We start from the raw sequence: 16,156 nt of genomic DNA, 5'->3' as shown, positions 1-16,156 counted from the left end.
TGCCTTTATAGTTTGGTTATAGATAACTTCATGTTCCTTCAGCCTTGTCTCTTTTTTTGGACTTTTTTTCACATGTCAAGTTGATCTTGGGTGCACATTCAGTTGTGTCACTCTTCCCGTTTTCTTTTGGCAAGTGTTGTTCCTTCCATCTCATTTGTTTAGTTGTCTCCAGCTTGGTTTCCCACCAGTTCCAACTCCCCTCATTACCTTGTCTTTATATTGTCTGTGCATTCTGTGTTTTTGTGGAGTCCTGTATCCTAACTAATCTCTGATTTTTATGTCTTCTGTTTTTGTAATTATTTTCTTAGATTCTGGACTTTGTTTATGTTTTGATCTATCAGTATTAAAGCTTGCCTTGGTGTTATTGGTGCTGCTCCCCAAGTACAAACTACAAATGAATCGACCTCTCACACAGCCTTAAACGTGACAGGCATACAAATCTAGTTGTAGCAAAAATAAAAGGAAGTGCAATAAAAGATTTTTTATTCTTTGCAAATTTGCATCTTTTGAATATCAATATGAAAAAAAATTATTGGTGCTTCAGATTTTGCCTTTGAAAATACAGTAGAGCAAGCTCTGTATCAAGTCATCAACAGATAATTTTGACCAGCAAAACATTTGTAATCACACGGGGCTAAAGCAGAGGAAAGCACAGCAGGCCTAACAGCAAGAAAAAGAAGCCTGTGGGCATTTTCTGTCCAGTCCCACTGGTTTCTGTACTCTTGTTTTGTAGCTGCCTCTTCTGACCATTTGTTAGATGGCAGCGTTTCATGTTTCCAGCTTTGTCCCAAACCAGCATCTTTGCCTGAGTAGAGCAGCAGCTGGATGTGTAGCTCACAAACAGTGGCTGAGATACATCCAGCGACCATTCTGAAATATTCAAAGGGGGGCCCCCTGTCTCTAATCTGGCCTTGTGGTTGTGTTGCTCTTGGTGGTGGTGGTAGGCTCCATTTGTTGATTTATCCCTCTGTGTCTGTTGGAGCTCAATGCCAGGCTCTCCAAGGCTGTCCTCTGAGGTTGGGTTACTGTGAAACAAAATCAGAATACCTTCACCTTCCTGTAGCTGCAGAGCATCAAGGCCAGAGTGTCCGATATCTGATACAGACAGAGACACACTCCAGCTAGTCGCGTTGCAAATTGCAGAACAGTTCGATTGGACTCGTGCTGCAGAGCAGGATGGTGGGGACGTGTCTGAATCCTGTAGGCAAGAGAAAATCATCATATACACAATAAACCAAAAAACAAGTTTTCAGCAGAATATCCTGCAGTTTCTCTTATTGCTCACCTGAGGGACCACAGTCAAGTAGGCCACTGCATAATTTGAGTCAGCAGAATGAAGATCATTTACAGTCAGTGTAAGGGTGACTGTCACCCCTGCCTGCGCTGTGGCTGGAGTCTGGAGGTACACCTGGTCACGAAAAGACCTTTGTTCTGCTACAAGAAAGCTGAAGGGCAAAAACATGAATTGTGAAATCATTTAACTTATACTTACAATACTGTGCCAGAGTTTTGAACTAGCCATCATTTAATTTATATTTTTCTTAAAATGCGAAATAGATGCAAGGTTTTATCTCCTTTCTTTTAGTAGTCTTCAGGAATAGGTCTCCAGGCTTCTTAAAAGACATTCAAAGGTCCTCTTTGAATGCCGGCATGCCTTTTGTTCCACCCTCTGTCAAGATCATCCCACACTGCTTCAATAAAGTTAAGGTCCAGGCTCTGGGGAGGCCAATCCATGAATAATAGTGTTCTACTTTGTGTTTTTCTATCCAGGTATGCTTTTAATGCACTGGCAGTGTGTTTGGGATCATTGTCATGAAAAATTAAGCCACTGCCAATCAGGCCCAAAATGGAATCATACCTTTCTGTGTTCTTAATTGCATCAATTTTAACAAGATTCCCAACACCAATGGGTGAAATGCAGGCCAAACCATGACTGTAGATACTGACTGTTGTCATTCCATAAGACCCGTTACCACAGATTTTCAGTCCATAATTTGGTATATCTAAGCTTTTTCCCGTTTCCCTTCCTTGGGGATGGCTTCATGACGGCCTTTATAGGCATCTTTATCTGCTATGGATAGTTAAGTGGGCATGCCACTTCTTATTTTGTCCGCAACTGGTCTAATTTCCTCACACTTTTTAATGACACACTACTCAGCTAATAGTTCTTTTGAATAATCTTGTTGGTACATTTTGTTACTGTTTCACAGTGTTATCTTTGAAATTTTCATTAAAAAGAAATGGGAACAAATTATGTGTTTTAATAACAAAGTGCATAAAGTTAAAATTTAAAATTGGTTCTTTTCCCCATCTAAAGCACAAGTGGAAACTGCAATAGGTGCACACCCTTAATATATCCACTAGCAAAAAAGAAAATTAGAAAGCCAATCTGATATGAAGAGCAGAATTGAGGGGTGACTCAAGACTTTTGTACATAACTGTATAATTTAAAAAATATTTTGGGTTACTAAGTTTACATAGTTTTCAAAGGTGAGAGAATGCCAGCGAAGGTGACAAAAGAAGCGGGATGGCAGTCTAAGTTCTTTGAAGTTTGCTTTGTACCTGAGCAAGATGTATTTTCATTTTGATCTACCTGTGGGGCTCTGTCATAAGAAGATATCCACAGTCATCATCGGCTGTCCAACTGAAGTTCCGTGCTGCACCGTGGTTTTGGATCTCAAAGTTCACCACAGCACTCTGACCAGGCACGAGGTCAGGAAGAGAAAGCACCTGAATAATGTGTGAAACAGACTGTGTCAAAAGTGCACGGACCACCGGTCAAAGAAAGGTCATCACCTGACACCTCTACATAGATACTGTAGGTAATCAATAACTTATAATTGTGCCATCTGGCCCTGCAGAATTTAAAGAAGCAAGAAAATAGAGTTTTACAGAGAAAACTGTAAATCCAGAAAGTATTCACAGGGCTATACTTGTTCTACAGTTTGCCATGTTGCAGCCTTTTCATCTCAGAATTCGACACAAAATATCCCATATTGACATTTTCGGGTTGTTTTCATTTTTCTCATTCTTCTTTGCAGAACCTCTCAACCTCCATTAGGATCGATGGGAAGCATCAATGCACAGCCATTTTCAAATCTCTCTAGACATGTTCAATCCGGTTCTAATCTGGTCTCTGGCTGGGACACTCCAGGATTTAACAAAGGAGTGGTCTTAGAGAGTCTTTATATGGGTTCATATGGCCCACAGCAAGAAGCTACCACCAGCATGCTTCACTGTAGGGATGGTATCGGTCTGGTAATATGCAGTGATGAGAAAAGTTAGATTCTTTTAACCAGAGGATTTTGTTTCTCATGGTCTAAAATGGTTGCCCTTCTAGAACGTCCTCATCTCTCCACAGAGCAATGCTGAAGCTCTGTCAGAGTAACCGTTGGGTTTTGATCACTCCCCTGACTAAGGCCCTTGTACCCTAATCTCTCTGGTTGGGCAGGCAGACAGCTCTAGGAAGAGGCCTGGTGGTTCAAAACTGGTACCATTTACGGATGATGGAGCACACTGTGCTCACTGGAAACTTCAATGCTGTAGAGGTTTTTCTGTAACTTTTCCCAGATCTGTGCCTCAGAGGTCTTGGACTTCATGGCTTGGTTTGTGCTCTGACATACAGTCTCAACTATGAGACCATATATATATATATATATATGACAATGTTGTGTAATAAGTGAAGTGATGTGAATACTTTCTTGATACACTGTAAGAGTGCAAGAGTGCTTTACATTTATTGTGCACAGAAATAACCAAACCAAAACAATTTCCATTTAAAATATAAGAAAAATTGAAAAATAGATGTACATAACAGAGTAACGGAGATGAACTATAGTAAACTTGGAGTAGAAAGCAGCCTCTGTCCTCTTCAGCATTATTGCTAACAATTACCTGTATCTGAATGTGAGTGGGCTCCACCATCTCTGTGGAAACCCTCTCCAGTTTGTTTCCTCTGCTGTCCTCGCCTGAAAGTCTAATGCAGAAGGGAACTCTGGGAAACGGGTCCACCAAGCCCACCAGCTCCTCCAAGGAATAGATAGATGAAGAGGAGGAGTTGAGCTTCACCTGCTGAAGACTTTCTCCTTCAGCCCCCAGCAGTGTTGCATGACTAAAAGATGCCTCTTCATCTGAACCCAGGCCTGTAACAGCCACCACTAGAAAGGCAGGAACACCTGAAAATTAGAAAGATATATTCTTAAACATATTGTTTACTTACAAATCCTCATTATCGTGTAAATTTATCAAAATCCCTCACCTGCTGTAGGATTACCATCAACTCTGGCCAGACCCGGGTGTGTCTCATTGGTTATAATTGCAAAATAATACAGGAAGTCTACACCGCTGTCACCTGGTGGTGTAGATCAAAAGACAAATCAATTTTAAAAAATGTTTTTAAAAAAATCTCATACCATAGTAAAGCTGCATTTGAATTGAAAAATGAATATCTGCCAGGTGATCTGCTTGATGTACTCGATATTATTTCTTTTACCTATAACATTGAACGTAAGATGCCCATTGCTCTTGGCTTGCAGTTTCCACTGGCCAGGTTGTAAAGGAGGAAACAGGTTGACACGGTACAGTCCCTGAAATTGCTGTAGCACTGCTAGGGGACCTTCTTCATTCAACAGTGACTGACTCTGGTCTGAGAAGAGAAGCATAAACAGCTGAGCTTATTTTACCCTCAAATTACAAAGAAAAAAAAGTTAAAGAATGATCTTTGCAAGGTAACACTTTAAAGTATGTGTGATAAATCTAGCGCGTAATTCCCCTGTAACTAAACTGAATTTCAGTGTAGTGTAAATACCTTTCAATATTTACATGTAAATATAATTATACTGCCATTTAAAAGAAAATATGCTGAAATTCAATTTAATTACAGGGAAATTGCACCCTGTACATGATATTTCAAGCAAATGCAAAGTACAGTTCAAAGTGCAGTGTCGTGATGGAAAAAAAACTAACCCTGACTTCATAGCTGATGTTAATATGATGTGAGAATTACCTGATGGACTGGTAAGGATACACTCCGTCATAGTGCCAGAGACATGTAGGGTGACATTTTTTACCGAGCTGTCAACTCTAAATGTATGAACGGACATCAGGTCTTTGTGACTTTCCACATGGAGGAGGGTCACCTGAGGTAGGAGAAGAAAAATAAGTTGTGATAGGTAATGAAGGTAATGAAGAGTAATTATAAGTGATATCATTATGAAATTAAAGGTCTAAAAGAGAAATTAGTCGGCTTGCTGGAAAAGAAACTAATAAAAAAAAAATTGAAATATACTTTGTGATATAACTTTTTATAAAATCTGACACATTTCTGCTCAGCAAAAAGTTGCAGCTAAGATAGACTACTTGATTAAAAAAGATTTACATGTGCTAACTGTCATGTAGAAAATGAAATTATATTGTTTTTTCAATGCTTTATAAGCAGCAGTTGCCATGTTTGTCTGAGAAAATTAGAGCATTAGGTCAATGGAAAATTTCATATTTAATTGAAATTTTCTAATATTAAATGGTTGATAAATTATGAAGGTGGGAAATTGAGACTGCTAGAATGAGGGAAGTTAACAGATACTGTGAGCTAGTGTACTACCTCAGTTCCTTAAATAACTTGTTAACTTTGTTTGGAGTGAATTTCCAGTAAAAAATCTTATTTTGGCACCTTGTCAGCTGCTGTGTTGTCCTCCACTATTGTGGAGACCCTGTGTATGTCAGAGTTGGTGGTGAATATTGTTAGTCCTCCTGACAGGGAGGACAGTGAAGAGTAGAGATTAAAACGATCAGGAGATAAAGGTTCTCTACTTCTCCTCTTCCTCCTCATTAACCTGCCTCGGCTCTCTTTGGTGTAGTTGGGATCTTCAGTAAGGAGAAAAGTCACCTGTAGGGAAAATAAGTGCTGTCAGCTGTAAGTACACTGACATACAGTTTGCTTTACTGCAGTCCCCCTGTCCAAAGTAATTTCACAGTGAGCAAGAGAAGGCAAACAAGAGGGGTTCTTTCAGTCTTTCAATCTGGCTGCATGTTATTTTTGCTCCTTATTAGTATAACTGCTGGATGAATTATTTTCTTTGTTACAGTTTTTTCTGATTGCTTAAGCACATTTTTTGTAACTATTGGCTAATTTTGCAAAACTCTTCACACAAATAAGAAAACCTGTCACCCAATAATCAAAACATTGTAGTTCTCTTGCAAAAGCAAACACAGCTGGATTAACTCTTCACACCTTCGTAAAAATGGTGTTTCCGTATCAAACAGTACACACAAGCCATCATCTACTAAGCACACAATGCGCCAACTGCACACTGATGGTATGAATACAAAACACATCTGGCTTTTGCTTTCTCTGCGCACAAGGTAGGCTATGTCAGTTTGAGCTCATACTTCTGTCATAGATCCATAAGCATAGAGGGATCCAAACTTCAAGTACTGGTGTTTATTCAAACACATCAAAACAAACACAAGTGTTTATTTCCAAGTATAGGATTATTTGCAATCGCCATAATGACTATATGGGTTACTTGGTCTGCAGTGAACATGCTTCCTCTGCCCCCAGCATCTGGTCATCTAGCAATTCTGTAAAGTAACAATTTCAGTATTTTTACATCAATGGTATTGGTGTGTTTCTCATTGGCATATGGCAGTGCTACAAATCTTTGTGCGAAGTGACTGTACTAACCGATTCTCATTTCAAGATGTCCCTATGGTACTTGCTACAGTGTAGCAGCTCGAGTTAGGCTGGACCCGTTGGCCAGCTACCCTCAGGGTCATTCCACGGTTGATGACATGGTCCACTATTGTAGCTCTGATGTCATCAGCAATTCTATTTCTTACTCTTCCTACCCTTCCTCTCCCCCTTCCTCGTCTTCCTCTTGCTCCTCCTTGTCCTTGTCGTCCTCTTCATCCTACTTCTTCACCTCCACGTCCTCTTCCTCGGCCTCCTCTACTTCTCACTCTTTCTGCTCCCACCATTGTACTCCGCACACACAGCTTACCTGTATTATAGTGCTTAGGCTGATTGCAAAGTGAACTAATTATCTAAAAAAGTTTTCACATGTGAAAGTGTGCCAGACAGTTGGCAAGTTAGTGTTAATGATAGCCATACATGTGTATACTTTTGCTAGGAGTGTGTTGGAAATTTGGTAATTGAGTGTTGTGCAGTGAATTGTGCCTACAGTTTTGCAAAGTGTGTTACAAAATTGCAAACTGAGTGCAAAGCAGTTTTTGTGCTTTTAGTTTTGCAAACTCAGTGAGTGGTTTTGCTATAAGTCTGAATAGTTTTAGAGATTGTGCTACAGGAATCACAGTTAGGGTTTAAGCATTCAGGAAAAACTGTAATAAAACTGTCCTTTGGTTAAAAGGTTTCATGATACAATAGCACCACTGTGTGGCCAGTGACAAAAACTACAATTCCATTAAACTTTTAATTTTCAGCTAGTGTAGCTGCTGCCACCTGCCGGCCACATGAGGCAGGTGATCTCCACCAGCTTTCAGCAGGCACAGTTTCTCCAGGAAATTCTTATTTCCTTTAAAACCCATCTAAAAATGTAATTCACGCAGTGCTTTCTTTATAAATATACATACAAACAGAAGCTGTATAACCAGTAGCAATCACATCAGATGAAGGCTTTTATTTTAAAGTTTTGAAAATCTGAGAACAGGTTATTAAACAGCAGCTCCCGGTTGGTGTTTGTCTTCGCTGTCAACCTTAAAGCAGCTCTGATTTTTGTTAAACATAATGCTATGTGACAGATGAAAAAAAAAAGACTTCCCTTCAAAGGTGCATATACCTTGCTCTGTTTCTCGAGGGAGAGGGCCTTCACCACACCGAATAAATGGGCATCTTTAGGGGAAGCGTCAGTGAACACGAAGATCTCAGACAGAGGTGGACTGTGAGTGAGTGCCAGCTAATAACAAGAAGAGAGCAAGTTAGTGGTGACATGTCCAATATACAACTGCAGTGTTTGTGTTTTCTAACTCAGGTGTCTTAGCTGAAGAACTACAGGGTGATTTAAAGAAACCCCTTGTCACACACACACATGCACGCACACACACATACACACACAACATCACTTATTCTCTCTGAGTGTTTAGCGTCTAAATGTACCTGAATTGCGGAGAGGCACATCTCTGGTTCATCTCCGCCTCCAAGAGCCATCAGCCCCTCCATGTGCTGCATGAACTGGCCTGGATCATCAGTCTCAAATACCGGTCCTACTCCTGCACAGTACAGTAAATATAAATGCTTACAGACTGTGATAAGGAACAGCTTGTTTGCAGTCTTTATAGACCCTTATTGTCTATTTAAAACATATTTACAGTACCATAAGACTGAATCTTTAAGCTATCAAGAGGCTCTGTCTATAAGTTATTATATTAATATATTATTTCTCATTTCGTTGCTTTCATGGAAGTCACAGAAGTTCATTCAGTCATTCTTTGAACTGAGGGAAACAGATGGCACAAATCTAGAGGCTCACTGTTGATAGAACATACAGTAGGCATGAAACATATAATCAGAACTATACTTTCTACAGAAGTATATAAAGGTATGTATATAATGGGAAACACAATCACACATTAACAGGGGGCAAAAGCCTCTACAGGTTTATCTGTTATGACCTGCAGGCACTTTTTACCACCAGCTGTCACCTGGATCGTGGAAGGGGACGAGCACAAAGGTGCCGAGTTGCCCCGGGCTGTTGGCTCTGCTCTGTATGATGGATTGAGCCCGAAGACGAGCAGCGTGGATCTCCTCAAACATGCTGCCTGTGGTGTCCATGACAAAAACCAGTGCAGGAACTTGCTTCACACTAAAGAGTCTTCAAAGAGAGTTCAGCAGCAATTAAAGACAGTCATTTCATGCAGCACAGGCATCACCTAAATCTTGTAACAAGTCTACAGTTCAGGGAGCTTTAGCAGTGGTTTAAATTTACTTGAGAAAGTTTCTGTGGCCCACAGAGTCTCTGAGGTCTCTCAGCACAGTCAGGGTGGCCTCAGTAGCCAAAGTGGCAGCTTTGAGATGGAGGTAATGATGAGGGGAGAAGAGAGGTGAGGTGCTGTCCTTGTTGATGCCCCCTTTGGCGCCCGAGAAGCGGCTGCTGTCTAGAATACCTCCATGACTGCATTTGCCTAGAAAAAAAAAACATCTTTACAGCTTTGTAGATGGAAACGTAGTTGAAAAAGTCTTTAAAATATTCTAAAAACCAAATGTGTTTATTTATTGTGTTTTTGTAACACTTTGCCTGCAGGTGGCCGAGGTTTACCCTGAGGTTTTGGAGGAAATGTACTGAAATATCCAGTGGTGAGCAGCTGAGAGTTTCCCTGTGTGGTTTTCAGTCTTGGCAGAAGGTTGTTTCGACAGGTGGTACTGAAGCACTCCATACAGGTAGGTGTGTCTTCTGAAAGCAGAAATGATGAAGGCTTTAGTTTTTACATTTAAACTTTTTTTTTGTAATGTAATAATGAATATATCAGATTGACATATGTACAGCCAGGTTTCCAAAACATTGGGAGTCTGTGTTAAATGCATGACCAATAGAAATGATAGCTGATTTCCACTGAACCATTTAAAGCCACATTTGAAAGAATGTTGAACATTTGGCTGGTCAAGTTAATTAGTAAAGATGGGGAGTGCTTTACTAGACGTGGTGGGTCAATAGTTAAATGACGTGGATAATTATATGTGTATGTGTGTATGTGTGTATATACATATACACACTGAGTGACACATTGAGTTTTGAAAAAAACCAACACATTATATAAATATTATATTCTTTTAAATGAAACATTATGCACCCTGCCTTCCTGGGTGCAGCTACTACCTTATTTTTTACATCACTTCCATTTTCCTGCTAAACTAAACACTGACATAATTGCTCTGATCAAATCGTTTTCTTTATTTTGTTGAGTCAGTCAGCCTCTGTTCTGCCTAGTTTAAATCTCAGCACTCAGTCATTTTGCCTTTCAAATTCTCATTCATGAAACCCACTTCCTTTTCATCTCTGCCTCCCTCTTGTCACTAATAGCCCCACCCAGGCCTCCGTCTTCATCTTCACTCTCATTGTCCTAATTTCTATCATTGCTGGGACTCCATTCTGCTACAAGTCTGATTACAAAATAACATATTAATCGAACTGTTAAATAATAACTGAATGATCTCTACTTGATGAAATAAATACTATACAGTAGCATATTACAGTTTTTTTCTGAATGCTTAAACTCTAACTGTGATTCCTGTAGCACAATTCCTAAAACTATTCAGACTTATAGCAAAACCACTCACTGAGTTTGCAAAACCAAAAGCACAAAAACTGCTTTGCACTCAGTTTGCAATTTCGTAACACACACTTTGCAAAACTGTAGGCACAATTCACTGCACAACACTCAATTTCCAAATTTCCAACACACTCCTAGCAAAAGTATACACATGTATGGCTATCATTAACACTAATTTGCCAACTGTCTGGCACACTTTCACATGTGAAAACTTTTTTAGATAATTCGTTCACTTTGCAATCAGCCTAAGCACTATAATACAGGTAAGCTGTGTGTGCGGAGTACAATGGAGGGAGCAGAAAGAGTGAGAAGTAGAGGAGGCCGAGGAAGAGGACGTGGAGGTGAAGAAGTAGGATGAAGAGGACGACAAGGACAAGGAGGAGCAAGAGGAAGATGAGGAGGGGGCAGAGGAAGCATGTTCACTGCAGACCAAGTAACCCATATAGTCATTATGGCGATTGCAAATAATCCTATACTTGGAAATAAACACTTGTGTTTGTTTTGATGTGTTTGAATAAACACCAGTACTTGAAGTTTGGATCCCTCTATGCTTATGGATCTATGACAGAAGTATGAGCTCACACTGACATAGCCTACCTTGTGCACAGGGAAGGCAAACGCCAGATGTGTTTTGTATTCATACCATCAGTGTGCAGTTGGCGCATTGTGTGCTTAGGAGATGATGGCTTGTGTGTACTGTTTGATACGGAAACACCATTTTTACGAAGGTGTGAAGAGTTAATCCAGCTGTGTTTGCTTTTGCAAGAGAACTACAATGTTTTGATTATTGGGTGACAGGTTTTCTTATTTGTGTGAAGAGTTTTGCAAAATTAGCCAATAGTTGCAAAAAAAGGGCTTAAGCAATCAGAAAAAACTGTAAGCACATTTTTTGTAACTATTGGCTAATTTTGCAAAACTCTACACACAAATAAGAAAACCTGTCACCCAATAATCAAAACATTGTAGTTCTCTTGCAAAAGCAAACACAGCTGGATTAACTCTTCACACCTTCGTAAAAATGGTGTTTCCGTATCAAACAGTACACACAAGCCATCATCTACTAAGCACACAATGCGCCAACTGCACACTGATGGTATGAATACAAAACACATCTGGCTTTTGCTTTCTCTGCGCACAAGGTAGGCTATGTCAGTGTGAGCTCATACTTCTGTCATAGATCCATAAGCATAGAGGGATCCAAACTTCAAGTACTGGTGTTTATTCAAACACATCAAAACAAACACAAGTGTTTATTTCCAAGTATAGGATTATTTGCAATCGCCATAATGACTATATGGGTTACTTGGTCTGCAGTGAACATGCTTCCTCTGCCCCCAGCATCTGGTCATCTAGCAATTCTGTAAAGTAACAATTTCAGTATTTTTACATCAATGGTATTGGTGTGTTTCTCATTGGCATATGGCAGTGCTACAAATCTTTGTGCGAAGTGACTGTACTAACCGATTCTCATTTCAAGATGTCCTTATGATACTTGCTACAGTGTAGCGGCTCGAGTTAGGCTGGACCCGTTGGCCAGCTTCCCTCAGGGTCATTCGACGGTTGATTACATGGTCCACTATTGTAGCTCTGATGTCATCAGCAATTCTATTTCTTACTCTTCCTACCCTTCCTCTCCCCCCTCCTCATCTTCCTCTCCCCCCTCCTCGTCTTCCTCTTGCTCCTCCTTGTCCTTGTCGTCCTCTTCATCCTACTTCTTCACCTCCACGTCCTCTTCCTCGGCCTCCTCTACTTCTCACTCTTTCTGCTCCCTCCATTGTACTCTGCACACACAGCTTACCTGGATTATAGTGCTTAGGCTGATTGCAAAGTGAACTAATTATCTAAAAAAGTTTTCACATGTGAAAGTGTGCCAGACAGTTGGCAAATTAGTGTTAATGATAGCCATACATGTGTATACTTTTGCTAGGAGTGTGTTGGAAATTTGGTAATTGAGTGTTGTGCAGTGAATTGTGCCTACAGTTTTGCAAAGTGTGTGTTACAAAATTGCAAACTGAGTGCAAAGCAGTTTTTGTGCTTTTAGTTTTGCAAACTCAGTGAGTGGTTTTGCTATAAGTCTGAATAGTTTTAGAGATTGTGCTACAGGAATCACAGTTAGAGTTTAAGCATTCAGAAAAAACTGTAAAACAGATTAGACCACAATAGAATGACATCTGAAGAAGCAGCAAAATCGGTAGTAGGAAAACTGTGGAAGAGCTGTAACTTTAACACGTGAAGCTATGCAGTATGATAAAATGATGCAAAATGAAAAAATTCTGTAAAGCTGTTACCTCAGTAACTAGTCTTTTCAAGAGGACCTTTACAATAATGTGTAGATACAACTAATTTTGTTTTTTTGTGATTAAATGGGACTATAATGTCACATTCATGAATCACCTTTAGCTACAGGCACGGCAGGCTCCTCTGGCTGAAGCAGATGGAGGTAAATAGAACGCTGGCCCATCTCCACCCAGTTACTGTGGCTGTAGAAGTCCTGACATAGCAGATGTTCAAAACAAAAACATAGCCAAAACATTTCACTTCATGAAATATCTCTAAGGTTAAGCTAACCCTCCCCTATTATTAAAATTCAGTTCTGTGTGGCAGATTACCTGCAGTGAATGAAATAGCTGACCCAGGCTATGACGGGCACTTTGGTACTCTTTGGCCCGCACTGAGAGCACAGTGTGGGTCCAGAACCGTCGTAGCATGACCGTGGCACTTTCAATATGCTCTGAATCAAAGTGGTAAACTGGGTCAGACCTTGTGGAGCTCCGGAAGTCCATGGCTGCATTGGATTTCACCACATCTCCCACAGCTCTCCAAAATCCACGTCCCAGTCTGATCTGCAATCGTTAGACCAGGACTTTTATCATTATTTGAAAGAAATTCAATACGTCTGTGTTCAAATATCACCATAGGGAGAAAGAGCGATTCAGTTAAATTTGCATACTTACTTAAAGAGGTAATTCAAACACTTTATGAACCACTGATGCTGCATTACTCAGTAAATCTCCTGACTGCAAACATGACCTCACCTCCTCTTTATCATGGTTTCCATGGTGTTTTTTTAGTCCCCTCAGAGTCTCCAGGGTTACGTTTAGAATGGCCCGCTCTGTAATGTACTGGTGAGTGTGTGAGTCCCAGGACAGAGTCAGCACTCTAGACCACAAGTCAGGGAGGAAACCCTCGCACGGTGAAGCCAGGAGAAGAAGGTAAGGGAGGGTAAAAAGGTGCACCTGCCTCCTCCAGATTCCTCTGTGCTGTGACATTGTGCTCTGAGCAGGTCACGTCCTACCTGCATGAAATAAAAACGAAATGTCATTTGCCTGATATCAGTCTTGCTAAGACTCATTATTTTGTCTTTTAATTGAAAGGATTTGAACTGACCTGACTTCTATTGTTCAGTAAAGTTTTGTGCTAATTTGATCAAGCTGTGCCACTCAACCATGCGTACTATTCTGTCATCACCCGGTCCTTACCACCACCCCCGACAGCTCCTCTCAGATTTTTCTCAGCCTTGCCTGTACAGAGCCTCCTATTGTTCTTTTTCATCTTAATTCAGATACATTCTTTGGGATTGTTCTCACAGTCTGTGCTTTCACGAGGAGAGAGTGCAACAAAGCACAAGGCCTATAAAAAACAACCTGTTCCTTTTACTATGTCACGGTCCCAATTAAAACTCTCCAGGATTGATTCAAAGACAGTCATTCACTTTAACATTTCACAAAGCAAAAACTTTGGTGGTGTTGGTGGTCAGTTTAAGCAATCACTTGCCATTTACCAACACAACTAATCAATTTTTAACACTTTAGCCTAATACGTTAACTGACTCCAGTGCAAAAATGAGCACTAGATGAGCATGAAGTATGAGTTATTTTATGCCATAATGGTTATTTTTATTAGCTTCCAAATTAGCAGACAAATGCAAATATTTCTTTAGAGCTGTAGTCAGACCCAAAGAACTTGATAAAAACAGTCTCACCTCAGTTCATCCTGTATGTCTAGCCCTGTAGATCTGTTTGATCACGTAGCACAGCATCAAGAGTACAGAGTATCAAGAAACGCCACAACACATGCTTGTCAGTGGTTAAGCAAATCACAACATTTCCATCTTTGAAACAAAATAGCAAAGTCTTCACATTTGTGCGTCCTTGAGCTCTTGTTTCTTATTTGCTCCTCATGGATATAGAAACCCTCCCACCCCCCACAAAAAAAACAGGACCTGAATGTTAGAGGCACTTTCTTCAGATGAGAGTTTAGGTGATACTGCACAGTCTTGGGTGTGCCTCTTAGCTTTAGGGGTGCACTGTGGGGCAAAAGATATCTCGTCATAGCTCCCCATTGCCCCTCCTTATCTCCCCATTAAAGCACGGTGCATTGATTCACCACAATAGGGCTGAATATATTACCAGTCAGGGTGTTCAACTAAGGCCTACCCCAACCCCCTCTTTGCAATGTATCACACTCTGTGTTCCTCACAAAACCAAAAAAAGCACTTTGCAAAGGCGTTGAAAAGAGGGGAATCAGTTGCTAGACAACTCCAAAGAGGGTGTTGAGCTTGCAGGACTGAAATGTGGTTAAGGTTATAAAGAATACAGGATGTCTCTGCTTTGTGTTTTTGTTGTTGTTTTCTTATGCTGTTTTGTTTTGCCTTTTTTTTGGCATTTTAATTATTAAAATTAATTATTACAATTGAAAGTGAAACACGAGATGCAACGGTTGTTTTGTTGCTGTGTCTCACTCTCCTGCCCTGACAAACCAAAACACACCCAAGAGGAAATTCTAATGTGTTATAGAAAGTGATCAGTGGGAGACTTTGCTATGGAGCTGCAGTTCTAATGAAGGACAAGTGCATTGCACATGGTTCCATGCAGGCACTCATAGCAAGAAAGAGGCTAAACAAGTCTGCTAACTTTTGCAATTTACCAGAAGAGTGCTGAGGTTGTTGAGGGTAAGGTTACTGTTTCCTGTTTACCTGCAGTAACGTAAGCTAGTTCACCACACTGACATTTCTGTCTGTCACCTCAACCAAGTACTTGTTACAAAAGCTTCTTTCTGTACTGAACAGTACAATTTGTGTCTTATTATTTTTATAATTCATGTAACTGGAGAGTCCTCTTCACAGACAAAGTTTAATATTGGAGTTCTACAGGGTTCAGTACCAGGACCAGTTCTGTTTACATTATACATGCTTCCTTAGGCAGTATCATCAGAAGGCATAGCATACATTTCCATTGCATTGCCAACTTTATCTATCCATTAAGCCAGATTACACACACCAATTAGTTAAACTGCAGGAATATCTTATAGACATTTTTCAAATGACCTTGGCCTCCAGTAACACTGTGAGGAATCTTGGAGTCATTCTTCACAATGATATGTCCTTCAATGCACATATTAAACAAATGTCTAGGATTGCTTTCTTCCATTTGCGCATTATATCCCAAATTAGAAACATCTTGTCTCAGAACTAGTTCATGCTAGTTCTAGTTTATGTATTACTTCTAAGCTGGACTACTGTAATTCATTATCGTCAGGATGTCCTAAAAACTCCCTGAAAAGCCTTTGGTTAATCCTGCAGCAAGAGTACTGACAGGGACTAGAAAGAGAGAGCATACTTCTCCTATACTGACTTCCCTTCATTGGCTCCCTGTTAAATGCAGAATTCAAAATCCTGCTCCTCACATACAAGGTCTTGAATAATCAGGTCTCATCTTGTCTTAATGATCTTATAGTACCATATTACCCGATTAGAGCACTTTGCTCTCAGACCGCGGCTTACTTGTAGTTCCCAGAGTATTTAAAAGCAGAATAGGAGGCAGAGGCCATCCGTGCCCTAAACACACACACCCGCCCTCTCACATCATCTATAATT

The 16,156-nt window shown here is 40.3% G+C and overlaps 1 protein-coding gene across 3 annotated transcripts; it reads right to left on the bottom strand.

The window, feature by feature from the left end:
* Positions 1–466: 466 nt before the first annotated feature.
* Positions 467–14,551, bottom strand: vwa7 (von Willebrand factor A domain containing 7). Of its 3 annotated transcripts, none has more exons than XM_026192086.2 (17): positions 14,264–14,551; positions 13,317–13,576; positions 12,891–13,124; positions 12,676–12,772; positions 9,270–9,404; positions 8,940–9,135; positions 8,656–8,825; positions 8,111–8,223; positions 7,794–7,910; positions 5,669–5,884; positions 5,006–5,138; positions 4,493–4,645; positions 4,259–4,351; positions 3,895–4,175; positions 2,594–2,730; positions 1,286–1,445; positions 467–1,198 (listed from the first exon to the last, which is right to left on the bottom strand). In XM_026192086.2, exons 2-17 carry the CDS (start codon positions 13,548–13,550, stop codon positions 635–637), a joined length of 3,033 nt encoding a protein of 1,010 aa, XP_026047871.2. In that variant the 5' UTR covers positions 13,551–13,576; positions 14,264–14,551; the 3' UTR covers positions 467–634. The 3 variants fall into 3 exon arrangements, with proteins under 3 accessions (XP_026047871.2, XP_080144739.1, XP_080144740.1); XM_080288613.1 differs by having other exon boundaries at positions 9,270–9,401; XM_080288614.1 differs by lacking the exons at positions 12,676–12,772; positions 12,891–13,124; positions 13,317–13,576; positions 14,264–14,551 and adding exons at positions 11,585–11,639; positions 11,743–11,827.
* Between the last annotated feature and the right edge of the window lie 1,605 nt (positions 14,552–16,156).

Source organism: Astatotilapia calliptera, chromosome 14 (assembly GCF_964374335.1).
Source record: "Astatotilapia calliptera chromosome 14, fAstCal68.1, whole genome shotgun sequence".
In the NCBI taxonomy this organism is placed as follows: Eukaryota; Metazoa; Chordata; class Actinopteri; order Cichliformes; family Cichlidae; genus Astatotilapia; species Astatotilapia calliptera.
This window is presented reverse-complemented; position numbering and strand designations above follow the sequence as displayed.